Source organism: Camelus bactrianus, chromosome 11 (genome assembly GCF_048773025.1).
Source record: "Camelus bactrianus isolate YW-2024 breed Bactrian camel chromosome 11, ASM4877302v1, whole genome shotgun sequence".
Lineage (NCBI taxonomy): Eukaryota > Metazoa > Chordata > Mammalia > Artiodactyla > Camelidae > Camelus > Camelus bactrianus.
The window spans coordinates 58,770,852-58,784,290 of NC_133549.1; the positions used below are offsets into that span (position 1 = coordinate 58,770,852).

The following is a 13,439-nucleotide window of genomic DNA, read 5'->3' on the forward strand; positions in this document are numbered from 1 at the left end:
AATTACTTCCCACATGAACTTGTCTTCTGAGAAATTCGTTTTTGCTCTCCCATGAGTGAGGCTGGCTGTAAAATCTTTGATGCATAAACCGTACTGTACTGGTCACTTTGGGAAGTTGCTGTCTCTTAAACGAGCAGGCTCTCTCATCCCAGGAAAGATCAGCTGACAAGGACCTCATCATGCCTTCATTCACGATTGTGTTACAGCATGAGTGTCATTTACGTACGTGCCCTTGTCTCACCCCAACAATATTTATTAAATCTCAGGATACACAGCCCTGAGCTGGTAAACTGGTAAGCAAAATATTTAACATACTAATGATTCAATCTGAGTCTAGTAAGTAGTTTGGGTTTGTAGTAACAAAAAATGGTACATTTCTGGTGATGTTGCTTTTTCGCATACATCTTGTTTTTTGAGGTAGGGAGAAACCATATCATCTCTACTGTAGAAAGAGGAAACCGAAGCAAAGACAGGTATGATTTGCATAACTAGTTAGAAAGTTGCTGAAAACAGAACCTGAGATTCCTGGATTTAATAGTCTTTCCACTACCTCGTAATACAAGAACACAAATGAATTAGTCCACAGTTTTATGGTTCGAACTAGTAAAAAGACTTGGCTGCCAAGATTTTGCTTCCGGGCTCCTAAGATGAATGGGATCTCCCAGTTCAACTGGTCCAACCTCCCTGTGCCCGGACTACCATCCACGCTGTAACTGTCCCTGCACAGCCATCCCACAGATGCTGTGGTCCACAATAATGCATCTAAACAGTGTGACCCACGCCTCACAGATGAAGAGGGCTAAGAACAACAGTCAACTTTGTCTCTTTAGACATCAAAGAAGCTGCTGTGAGGCTCCAGTGGTATAGTATTATGCGATCAAAATTTGGGAGTCCGTGGGCACCTTTGTTTATAAAACAAATACCAGGTTGCTGCAGAGGTTGCCTAAACAGTGATGACAGCAAATGGCAGAGTCCCTTAGAAATGCACCTGGTCATGCTAAGATGCGGCTACTTACCACTTAGGGGATACATAGCAGTTACTTCTGGCATTATACGTGGTGGGTTATATAAAACATGTCACCTGTTTGGGATTTTTCCATTTATTTGGTGTTATGAATCAGAACAAGGATGTCAGGGCTTCATGCTTAAGGATCTTTATTATGTAGGAGGTATTGGCATGAGTCCTAAAATACTTAATCCAGGGAACTATTCACATTTTAAATATAGCAACTGAAAACAGTGATAAGCTAAAATTGGTCTAGGTATCAGGAGAAAAGAGTATTTACTGAGTAGATGAATATTTCCCCAACAGTTTCTCTCTTTTTCTTTCTTTTTTTGGGGTTAGGAAACAAATAGCTTGGTTTTTAGTGGGGATAGACTTAATATTGCAAACACAACTATTTTCTTCCAGTGCATAAATATACTCAGTATAATGGGGATCAGCCAGGAAATCACAAGATGTTGGACTTCACCTCCTGGTCAGATAATTAGAGGCCTGGGGTTGAAAGCCCAGAGGAATTGAAGGGTGAGGCCCCGCAGCACCAGAGGGAGAGGAGGCGTTAGGTAGTGAGAGGAGGGGTTCTTGAATTTATCATCCTAAAATGTTGTGTGCCAGCTGGTGCAGCTGGAGCCTTGCTGGCATCTGAATCGATCTGCCTTTTTTTTTTTTTTTGTCATCCTTGCAGGGAGGATGTTTCTACTGATTCTTCTCAAAACCAATATACCAAAATGCTACTGCTCTTTTCCATTTTAACTTTTAATTTCTACTTAAGTCAACCAAGGGATCTTAAAATAAAAAGAATTAAAAAAAAAAACCAAAGGGTTTTTAGGAGACCTCAGTGAAAATACAGCTAAATAAGTTCTTATTTGAATGAGTAAAATACATTTAAAAATAAAGATGGAGTCACTAGTGAAGTCAGAGATAGATCGATCAACGGATGGATACATAGATTGATATGGGATTCTTAAATAATCTTCAAGTGACATTTACATTTTTCCTGGACAAGGTTTGTAATGAAAAGACCTAACATTGAATGCCATAAAAGAGAGAAAAAGCAAGTAGTGCCCAGATGTGCAGGAGATCTTTTTAAAAATACAACAAAAACATGGTAAAGATAAAGAAAGGTGTTATTTACTACATAAAGTGAAACATGTAAGAGTAGACTTTATTCCAAAGTTAAAGTAACCACTGGAGTGCAGTCACAAGTAGTTACAACATGGTAGGTGACTGAAATGTCCAGCTCTACTGTAATCTAACTGCTAAGACAGACGACTAGGATCCTGAGAGCTGCCCTTCATGTAGAAGATACAGGTACTAAGTCAAGGTTAGCATGTCGTACGTGTCTTCTAAGTGTCTGGAGAGAGATCTAACCTAATTCACCATTTTCTATCAGCAAGTCAATCTGTTCTGATGATTTTAGAATTCAGACTCTGGGGGCCACAATGTCTCAGTTCAAAATCTGGCTCTGCAATCTGCAAATTGTGTGAAACTGGACAAGACCCTTAAACACATCATAGCTCTGTTTCCTCATCTATAAAGTGAGACTAGCAGTAAAGTTTAACTTGTGGGGCTGTCGATAAGATTAGGGGAGATAATGTATGCAAAGTGCTCAGAAATAGCCAGGCACACATGGCCCCTACTGAATGTTATACATTATTGTGACTTAAAACATTTTTTAAAAAGTGTTTAGCTTGCTTGGCCATGGCTATGGCCACAAGAGTCAAGCGAACATAACTGGTCACATAGGAACGCAACTCATGAATTGACCTGATCTGACCAATGCTTTCAGCAACTAAGCTACGCATGCGAACAAGGCCAGAGAACGTTCACAGTGCACTCTGCCCACAGTAGCCTTCTCAGTTTTGCTTGTCTCAGGGTCCCATTGTACTCTTAAATATTATTGAGGATCTTCAGAGAGCTTTTGATTAGGAGGGGTTATAATTTTCACTACTGACTGTATTGGAAGATAAAACTTGGAATTAAACAAATATTTGCAAATTTATTTTAAAATAACAATTACACTTATTACCCTGTCACATAAAATAGATATCTCGTGAATAATAACTAGACTTTCCAAAAGAAACTAAAAGGGTGAGAAGACTGGCACTGTTTTGCAATTTTTCAAATCGCTTTAATGTCTGACCATAGAAGACAGAGTCTTATATTTACTTCGGCATCCAGTTTTTGGTCGTGTGTTGTTTTGGTAGAAGGATATGAAGGAAATACGGCCTGAAATAAATAACATAGTTATAAGAGAAAGGACTTCACAGGTACTCTTCTGGAAGGGTGCAGGGACACCCAGGGGTTCCCAGATCACATTTTGAGAACAGCTGGTCTTCGGCTAAGTTGTCAAAGACTTACCTCATGGTATCAAGGTTTACCACCTCCTAATAGAATAACTGAGACAAGAGTCATGGCTGAGCGGGAAGGCAAAGTCTAAGTAAAGGCAGCGTTGCCATTTTCACAAAGTACAGACCAGGATTACTAACAGCGTCCTATTTATTGACTTTTTGCTATCTTACTGCAGCCTTCTTCCCAGATAGGATCTTTCAAAGGGGCCATTGTCCACACACTCCAAATACTCTGACGTTACTAGACTCTCCCAGTGGATAATACGGTCCTCAGAACATCAACTTAACATTCTTGGAAATGACACGTAAGAAATAAACAACTCATCCCACTGCTAGTGGTACCACCGTATCAGAAGGACAGCATGAAAATTCTTTACAGAAACTTTTCATTGTGTAAATGCAGCTATAGATACCAATCGTGTATTTTGTAAAACTTCTAGACTGGAAGTAACAGACTCATTTTACTGGAAAGTTAACTTGTGCGTTTTCCTGTTTAAAAATATTTAAATATTAAAAAAAAATTGCCTCTTATCATAAGACTGGTGGCTAGAAAGCCAAACATTATTTTAATTCTAATTTATGAAATATTTTTGGCTCCTTTTCAGCTACATAAGTACTACCAAGTTTACTTTCAGTTTAATTCAACATTATTTTGATGAGAAGCTGCACTCCTCAGAAATGAAGAATTGTTTTAAAAATTCTAACAAGTTATTTATTGAGTGCTTAATATGTGCCAAACTCTGGCAATCAAAAGATCAGTGTGACAGTCTGTTTAAAAGGCTACATAGTTATTCAAAGTATAACTTATCTTATTGATACAAGTGTTTTCAAAATAAAACAGAATAATCACTGAATTACAGAAACATGCAAATCAATAATGTACAGAATGATGCTGAGTTAGAACATAATATAATCAAGAATTCCAGAGTAAATAAAACTGAAGCATATTCAGATTTTACAAAGCAGTCTTTAACATAGATTTTTTTCACTTTTTAAATTGGTCACGTACTCACTTGCCACTTAGCGAAAGAAAAATGGCATTAGCTTCCCAATACTGTTCTCTGGAAATAAGTATCTATCTTTATAAGATATAGATATCTTCTTAAGATATGAGTAAAAAGGGGCTACTAAAATAGACGTTAAATTCTTTATAGATTTTTACACTTAAAATGATTAATTAGTAACTGTTACATATTGCCAGATACATTCTGAAATTTGTTATATAACCTAGTAATATATTTATTAATAGTCTAATTAGAAGGCATAGTTTAATTTCTATTACTAGCTTTTGCAATATATTCTGAGGTCCATAGTAAAAGGAAAACATAAACAAGTAAATGTTTGCCTTAGGATAAGAGAATTAGCAAATATATTTTACTTTGTGACTAAAAGCACCTTAACACTATAAAGAGAATGATTCTTCTAAAGGACATGACACTTAGACTTTAAACTCTCTTTTGTTTTATAAATGTTGCTTAAACTTGGATTAGGGCCCAAATTTATAATTGAGAAGAGGTAGTATCTTTCTTTGTCACACAGAAGAAAACAAATTTAGTTGATAAATAAATATCATACTTACTTACTGCATAACTAAAAGTTTCCATTTCAAAACAACAAACCGTATAGACAGTCTCAGTAGCAAAAGATAGGTTTTGTGATTCCTTTTTTGAGTTTGTTTATACACATTTTCTTACTTGCCCCCAACTTCCTAAAGTGAAAATCATCAGCAATAAAACTAGGGATTCTCCCAACAGGTAAATATGTGTTTATTAGTGGATTATTGAAGACCAGACATATAAAATAGAACATACCTAAGCTGGAAGATAGAAAATAAAAGAACACCAAGAATTTCTATCTGGTATTATAGAGTACCTTCATAGGATTTAAAAATAATTCATAGTTATTCAAAGATCTTATCATTACCTGCCTCTAAAACGTGTAATAAGATTTTTTTTGAATTTTTTTAAAGAGTTAACATTTAACAGTTAATTTTTCATGAATCATTTATGGCAAAACTAGTTCTTCCATAAAGAACTGATTATTAGCAATCCATGACAATTTTTAAAATTGACCAAAGTACACACACATCTACATTTTTAGGTTTGTGTGCAAATGTTTCACAGTAAGTTGTAAAATCACTAGAAGTTTCTCCCAAAACACAGGCTAGGCAACCCTGCAGAAAATCTCTAAACAATATGATAGAAACCGCAAGCCAAAAGAAGTAGCAAGAGGTATTAATGATCATTTGTGAAAATGTAATTATCTACCATACCCTCTGTGCAAGGAATTTATCCATAGTTCAGCTCATGCGGATGAACTGTTCAGTCTTCCCTTCAAGTCAGAGATGAAACCAGGAGATGAGTTATTCTTATTCATTGTCCAACTAAAGCCAGTACAGCAATAGTACATGCTACCCCATTGTGACGGGACTTGTATGTGATCTGTATCGGGTCAGTACCCTTCCAGAGTCACTGCTTAGGGCAGGATAATTTCAAATTCAGTCTGTCATTTTATTACACATTTTTAAAACAGCATGCCCACCAAAACAGAAAATGCTGCACATATGGGCTGAGATCAAATGCTTTCACCATTTAGTTGATATATTCTGACGTGAGGCAGAAACAAGATGCTCTGCTTTTATTCAAGTTTTCCTTTAAGATCTTGGATCTCTTTCTTAAAAAAATAACTTATTAACTCTTAAAAGGCCAAAGATTTTCAGTTTTTTCATTCTTTAAGATTTGTTATATTTTGCACGTGGCTCAAAACCTCCTAGCAGTTAGTATTTCTCAAAGCCAAGTCTCACAGGGTAATCAGCAAATGTCATTACGATTATTTGTAAGGTTTTCAATTCCACAACTAATGGAATAGAATGCATAACCAAAATTCAGCTTGATACAGCTCCTAATTTTTGATGGGTGAGTTGATTATTTTCAGAGTGATAAAATATGATCTTTTTAAGACTCACCTACCAATATGCTTGTATTAGTAGTAAATTACAACTCATGCCTGGAATTCATGAACCATGTTTATATTTTATTATGAATGTCAATGTTTAATCTAAAAAGGCCTTTCTCTGAGGCACACAGAATTCTTCAAAGTCTCATTCAGATTAAAATCTCATAAATGTCTACTCTGAAATACAGTAACATTCCATAAAGGTCATAAAAGACAACTCTTTGCTAAAAAAATTAACCTATCTCTAAGAATACCAGGATTAAAACTGAATCCATTTAAAATAAGGTTCAAAACTGTGAGAGAATTCTCTGAATTGCTTTTTGTAGCACTATGAGGTAACAGTTCTTTTCTCAAAACCATTAGCATGTCTGTCTACCTGAGGTTAGACCTAGCACCAATGTCCTCATTCTTATGTCTTCTTCGAGTCACTACGACTATTCCTTACACAATGCTCATCTTATGCTCAGGATTTAATGTACTGTATGAACAACAAATACTTCTCCCTTCTATTCACAGTACATGTGTGTTCTCATAGTAAGATAAACTGGAGCTAACTGCAAAGACACAGGTAGGAACAAGAGAGCACATCAACTCCTGAACTCTGCCATAATCTAAATAGCATTTTGTGAACCCCTCAGAATGGAATACATCACAGTTTTATAAACATAAACCAAATATTAACCCCTTTTCCATACAGTACCCCTTAAGGGGAAATGACTTACTGTGCTAATCCTTTAAAATGAAACAAGATGACATATTTATATCTATGTGCAATTCTGTTAAAACAAAAATAAAACAACATTTCCAACCTCCAATTACATCCTCCATCTACTATTTATACAAGTTGCAAAAACAAATTTTAACTCTACAATGTTTACTCCCCCAACTGTAAAAATCTCATGATCTTCCTTGTAATAAATAGACCAGAAAAGGCTGAGTTTTAAAGCTCTCAGATTTCTCTTGAGAAAAGTGTGAAAATATAAACTTTCTTACATTCTGGGGTCCACTAGGCCCTTCTTGCACCCCTAATCGCCCACCATCTTTTACATTTCAATCAGCATCCTCTTAAGACCGACCTGAACTGAGCACACTCCAAGCTACATCAGAGGCAAAACATACCTAGAATCCAGACTCGAGTAAAACAGAAAGAAAGGACAGCCCGTGGTCTCACACACATGGAACTCAGGCAGCCCACAGTGCAGACAGACTAGCTTCCTTCCTCTCCGGCAACAAGCATTTTGTAAAAGTCACAACTATTCAGACCAGAACAGCCCTTCTATACAGAAAATGCATTTCATTCGGAAACCGTGGATGCTTACTTGTTCTGGGAAGCTGTCTCCCTCTTCCACGGCCATCCTCTGTGGCCAAGTATGTAACCTGATAACTCAATTAGTTCACACTCTGGACAGAGAGCATCACGGCTAAAAATACCCGCCTTGGGAAATGTAAAGGTTTCCCCTACCTCCTAGGAAGGAGGTCGGAGCTAGTCAGAATTTTCTTAACTATTGACATGAGGGGTGGGTGGAGGCAGCCGAGAGTCTGGAAGGTGTCTGCCTGACAAGGTAGTACCTCCCAGAATGCCTCGCTGACTTACCATATTCGTGGCTTCCAGTCAAGTGGTGTGTATTTAGTCATGATATGGGGACACCGAAAATAGCAGGGCAATCAGCTGGGAGTGTACCCTGGCTGCTGGGAACCACTCATGAAACCAGCTTTTGTCATTCTGCTTATCAGCACTTTCCCCTGTGTGCCAGCCACTCTGACATTCCTTCCAAAGACAATACCACCATTTTCTCCTCCGTCTCTGGGATCAGTCTGCCCTATACTACTGGGCTGTTTACACTTTTAATTTCTTTTGCTCCATCAGCTTTACTGTTAAAGATATGTTTGAGCACGCGCGCGCGCGCACACACACATACACACACACACACACACACACACATACACACACACACACACACAGTGAAAGCAAACTGGGCTGCCAAGGAGCACAAATCTACTTATAAACCTACTTCCCTTCCATCTGAGAACAAATACAATCAATGATCTCTTAAAAAATACAGCACTATACAAAGTTTTTGTGTATAGATCAGAAAAGAAAACACTCATTGAATGCTTCTGGTCAATTTTTTTCAATTTAAGTTATTACTGATTTCTTTAACAACTGAATTCCATTTTTCAGATTTGGGGCACGTAATACTAGGCAACTTTTTACTAGTCTTACCCTTGAGCTCAGGAGTCAAAGCCCTAAAAAACCCATCATCTTAAGAACTTGCATGTATGCTTTATTTAGAATAGTTCTAATCAAAAGGTCCCTCAAACCTGTAAGGCTCAAAGGAAAGCGTCTGGGGTAGACTGAGTTCAATTTGGGGAAGACCAGCGTGCAAGCCTGTTCATTCAATGCATATTTATAGAGTGTCTACCAAGTGTCAGACACTCCTCTGGGTGTTGCGGTGGTGTGGGCAAAGACAATGAACAAAACGGGGAAAACCCCTGCCTTAATGCAGCCTGTATACCAGCAGGGGTGGGGCAGACAGACTACAAGCTGTAAACATAATAAATAAGATATTAAGTACAACCAACAGAGTAAGAATGAAAAAGGGAGATCCTAAGTATGTGTTCAGGGAGTGGGTGTGTAAGCTTAATATTAACAATAATAATAATGAAATAATAACCATGTATATAGGATAGGGTTTTATATTAATATAATTATTAGTATAATTAGACTATATAATATTCTTAACCACATGATATTGCCATTTTTGTAGGTCAAGTCTACTGCACATCAACAATTTCACATGGTTTAATCTAATAATAATATAATCATAGCTACCATTGTCATTATTACTGAATAGCTATTAAGTACTGAGCAGGCAAGGCACTACATTATTTCTTACATATGTTCTTTTAGTCCTCATTGCTCCCCTGTGAAGCAATCTTTCTCTCTACACTTGTGAGCAAGAAACTAGGGTTCAGAGAGGTTAAGTAACCTGCCCAGGACACCAGCTGGTAAGTAGCCAGGATTTGAATCTAATTCTGCAGGATCCTAAAGGGAAAGTCACATACTGGGATCAAAGAGCAAATAAATGTTTTCTTGCCCTCAATGGGTCTTAAAAAATATTTTCAGTTACCCACACTTAAAAGTGGAGGGATTTCATAGCAAAATCTAGTGCTTGTTTTTAAAAATAACAAGCAAGGATTGGCAAGTCTGGGCCATTTCTGTTGGGCCAGGTCTCCAGGTGTTGAGAGGGGGCTTCCCGCCTCTGCCACCAGCACTCCCTGCTGTCTGACCGTAGTCTGCCTCCCTCCTTGACTTCAGGTGTTTGAAGTCGGGCCTCCGATCTAACGCCTGTGCTTCTGACCACAGCGCTAGTGATTCCCAAGGGAGTGTGGCATCCCAGGAGGGCACATGACACCCAAGATGGGGGTGACATTCTGGGAGGGTCCAGAGTGTCTCTGAAATACCTGGGGGAGTCTTCTGACTATACGCCTCCGTCCTCCCCACTTCCTGCATTCAGTCACTTACAGAGGTGTCACATACATGCCGAGCACCTGATGCCTGCTGGAGACTGCACTTTAGCAGAGAAAACCAGGAAAACCATCACTGGCCCTGTACCTGTTTCTGGACTGACATACAGTGAGTGGAACCAGTGTCATCTCAGTAACACAGCAAGTCTGATCCCCCTGCTGCAGACAGCAGGTGGGTGGGAGCCAGGGTCAGGACGGGGAAGGTCCTGTCAGCTGATAACTGGGAGAGGGTGAGGCTGGCGTAAGAAATCCTCACCATCCCTAGGTCGGGTGCTGTCCGATGGAGGACAAACTCTTCTATCAAAGGCATCCCCAAGCCCAGCTCTTTCCTTCAGAGCTGCAGACTTCCTTCCAGTGACATTTGCTGTGTTCCTTGTCCTCTCCAAGGCTACCCTTTATGTCTGTGTTAACCACACCTGGTTTATCAGAATGCCAGGGGCCTAGGAGTCCAGGCCTGTGGATCTGTCCCTTGAATCCTATAGGCTGTCACTTGTGTCCACAATGGAAATCAGAGAGCAAGACATCCGGCTCCAGGCGGGCATCAGAGCCCCTCCCCACCCAGACCTCCCCTAAGGAACTCGTGTTGCGGTTTCATCCCATTTACTAGCCAGAGATTCTTCCTCGCATCTAATTTGGATCCCTCCTCCCACCAATTTCTTAACCTCCTGTCTTCAGTGAGAAGACAGAACAGTTGGCTGTCATCTTTCAAATATTCAAAACTGTTACTGAGTTATCCACCTCCCCTCCTGTCTTCTCTTTCCTAGGATAAATAATCTCAATTGATTCCATCTTTCTGTGGAGCTCTTCAGAGAAACACTATATAATTACACCAAATAAGAAGAGAATTAATTCCCATAATTGTGTCTTTCAACCCAGCCCCTGGCCAGGACATTTTGTTTGCCCAACGGTCGTTGCTCATCTCACAGATACTGCAGCTGCAAAAAGAGAAGCAGCAACAGAAACTAACTTCCCCCAAAGGTGAGTGAGCATGAGCTGATGTGGGAGGCTGGTGGAGCCTGAACTGGGAGGCTGGTGGGTCTACTGAAAAAACAAGAGGCTCCATTATGGGATATGACGGTAACAATTTTCTACTTCATTCTGTGAAAACAATTGTGTGCTACCTCAAGGAAACTCAATCCTTAAACATATCCTTCTCACAAAAGTAGTGTCAATCATGCAACCTCAGAGCTCCTTCACTCAAATCCCATCATTTGGAAGATGAAGGAATGAATGAAAGGCCACATAGTGCCACGATGGTACCTTGTGCATCAATGCTATTGCTGCGCTGGAATTTGTGATGGGTTCCTTCAACAAACACCAAGACATAGGGTTTTTCAACAGAGATATAATTTACAAAACAACTTGTGATCTTTTTAAGGGGCACCGATACTGCTCATGTGGAATGATGCCTGTGAGGAATGACGGAAAGAACACTCTTCAGGTATTTATCATTAGGAGGCTCAGACTTAGGGACAGAAACTTGCATCAGACTGTGTAAGGAAGAGCCTCTGGCTAAAGCAAAGTCTGGTGACACTTTTTCAGATGCATCTTTAAAGGACGGAGCATCTTAGAAGTTACAGCCTTTCCCATCCATCCAGGCTCCCCACTAGGAACCAAGGATCCAGTGTCCACGCACGTCAAGCCACTCTGAATCAGGAGTCATGCAGCTGGGACTGGTGGGGGTGGGGGTCCTCTCTGTGAGCAGAGGATGAGGTCTGGGCAGTGCGGAGGCTGGTGGCGGGGACGCTGTGTGCCGCATTTCCCTTCTAACAGCCTGCTCACCCGTGTCCGAGACCCTCCCCTCCTTTCTCCAGCTCTGCCCGCAGGCTGCGCACTCTGCTGTCCGTGTCTTCGCGTCACCAAACCTCTAATCAGGGGCTCCTCCGTATGTGCCCAACAAACGTTTCCAGAAGGTGGGAGGAGGCAGAGGAGAACCAAGGAGAGTTTGGTAGAATCTGCAAGCTTAGTGGTTTTAGGGATAATCCCCAACCTGTCCATCCTGAAAATGGGCCTCCCATATCCCAATATTGTAATTGTGAAGGTCACTTTGTCTGAGATGTCGCTCATATCTAGGTCAGGGGTCTTTAAACGATGACCTGAGGGGTCTTTAAATGATGACCTGAGGGCCAAAACTGACCTACCACCTGTTTTTGTATGGCTTATGAACTAAAACTGGCTTTTACATTCTTAAATAGTTGAATAAAGGAATAAATAATATCCTGTGACATGTGGAAAAAATATGCAATTCAAATTTCAGTATTCACAAATAAAGTTTTAAGAATATGTGGGAGACTGGCTAACAAAACCTAAAATACTTACTATCTGTCCCTTTTCAGAGAAAGTTTGCTAACCACTAATCTAGAACCAGGGGTTGGGAGGCAGTGTTCCTATGAAATGTTTCTGAAAGGCAGTTGAGTATCCTGCACACCTAGGCTGTCTGATTTCTGAAACTGAAAAATGGCAGAAACCCCTGAAAACCCCAGGAGAATGCTTTATGTGCGTTAAACCCATGAGCTTTATGTGACAGCAGATATCACTGTCTTTTCATGAAATAATTTCAAGTATTACTATACTCTGTCCTCTTTTTGTGTGTCACACACACAAGACTGAGCACTAGGACCTAGATCCTGTGTAATTTTCTGTTCAATGTTCAGCAAAAACACAAAATGTTTTCTGAAAGGAAACAAAATGATGCCAGCATTTACATCACTGATGTGACTCCTGAAAACTTGTAGTAACAAAGTGCCTTCTCTCTTCTCCTTGTTTTCCCCCTTCTTTCCAGCTGAGACCATGACACAGGCATTATTCACAGGAACACATGGAAAAAGCAGCTCACTGAGCTTTTAGGAGGGCAAATGATCTAATCTACAAGGGAGCTTTTAAAACCGCAGAGTAATCTGGATTGGCCGTATTCAGTATTTTCCACGTCTTCATCAGGGCATAGTCTACCCTCCTTTGTCAGCATAGTAACAGACCAGATAAAGGATAAAAGAAAAGCTTAGAGATCCAGATTGGACAGGAGACCCTTGACTTTGGAGGGAGGCTGGTTGTGGATGGCTCCTGTGTGGCCCATGGGTGAGGAGAGGCTCAGGGGCCAGGGAGGAGACCCCACCTCCCCTTCCTCTCCGTTCCCAGGGCCCCAAGCCCCCACCATCCAAAATGCAGTGAAGCACTATCTAGGCGAGGACACACAACAGCTACTTCAGGGGTTACTTTTACTAAAACAACTGATTCTAAGGTGAGAATGACCAACTCACTGACCCCTCAGGAGGCTTGGTTTATCCCCAACAGAAAGTAGCTACAAATTCCTCTCGCACTGGGAGACTGTGTCTTTCAGGGGCTGCCCCTCTGCTGAGTTCACAGCTCCCTCCCCTCCTCCACACACGCGCCTACTCCCCAAGCCCCACTCCCTCAAATCTTGTATTCCAGGAGAATGACACTGATGGACTCAGAGCCTCTCTCTCCCTTTTCCCTTTTGCAAATGGCTCTATATGCAAACGAGGCCAGTAGAATAAAGAAAGGGGTCTCCTCAGCGAAGACACAAGAGAACAAATGACATATGATAACCTGTGTAGTCTTCAGCCCTTCATATATGTGCATTCTCA

General features: G+C 40.3%; 1 protein-coding gene across 6 annotated transcripts in view; it reads right to left on the minus strand.

Moving 5' to 3' along the window:
* The window catches only part of ANK3 (ankyrin 3), a 472,635-nt gene that overhangs the window by 222,034 nt on the left and 237,162 nt on the right, over positions 1-13,439 (minus strand). Inside the window, exon 1 of one of the 6 annotated variants that reach the window (XM_074374054.1) lies at positions 7,901-7,924. The exons of 3 other annotated variants lie outside the window; for them this stretch is intronic. In XM_074374054.1, coding sequence (XP_074230155.1) covers positions 7,901-7,903 — 3 coding nt within the window. In that variant the 5' untranslated portion in view covers positions 7,904-7,924. Of the gene's footprint in view, positions 1-5,623; positions 5,663-7,625; positions 7,839-7,900; positions 7,925-13,439 lie in introns of those variants that run through there. 2 more of the 6 variants (XM_074374052.1, XM_074374053.1) reach the window with 2 other exon arrangements.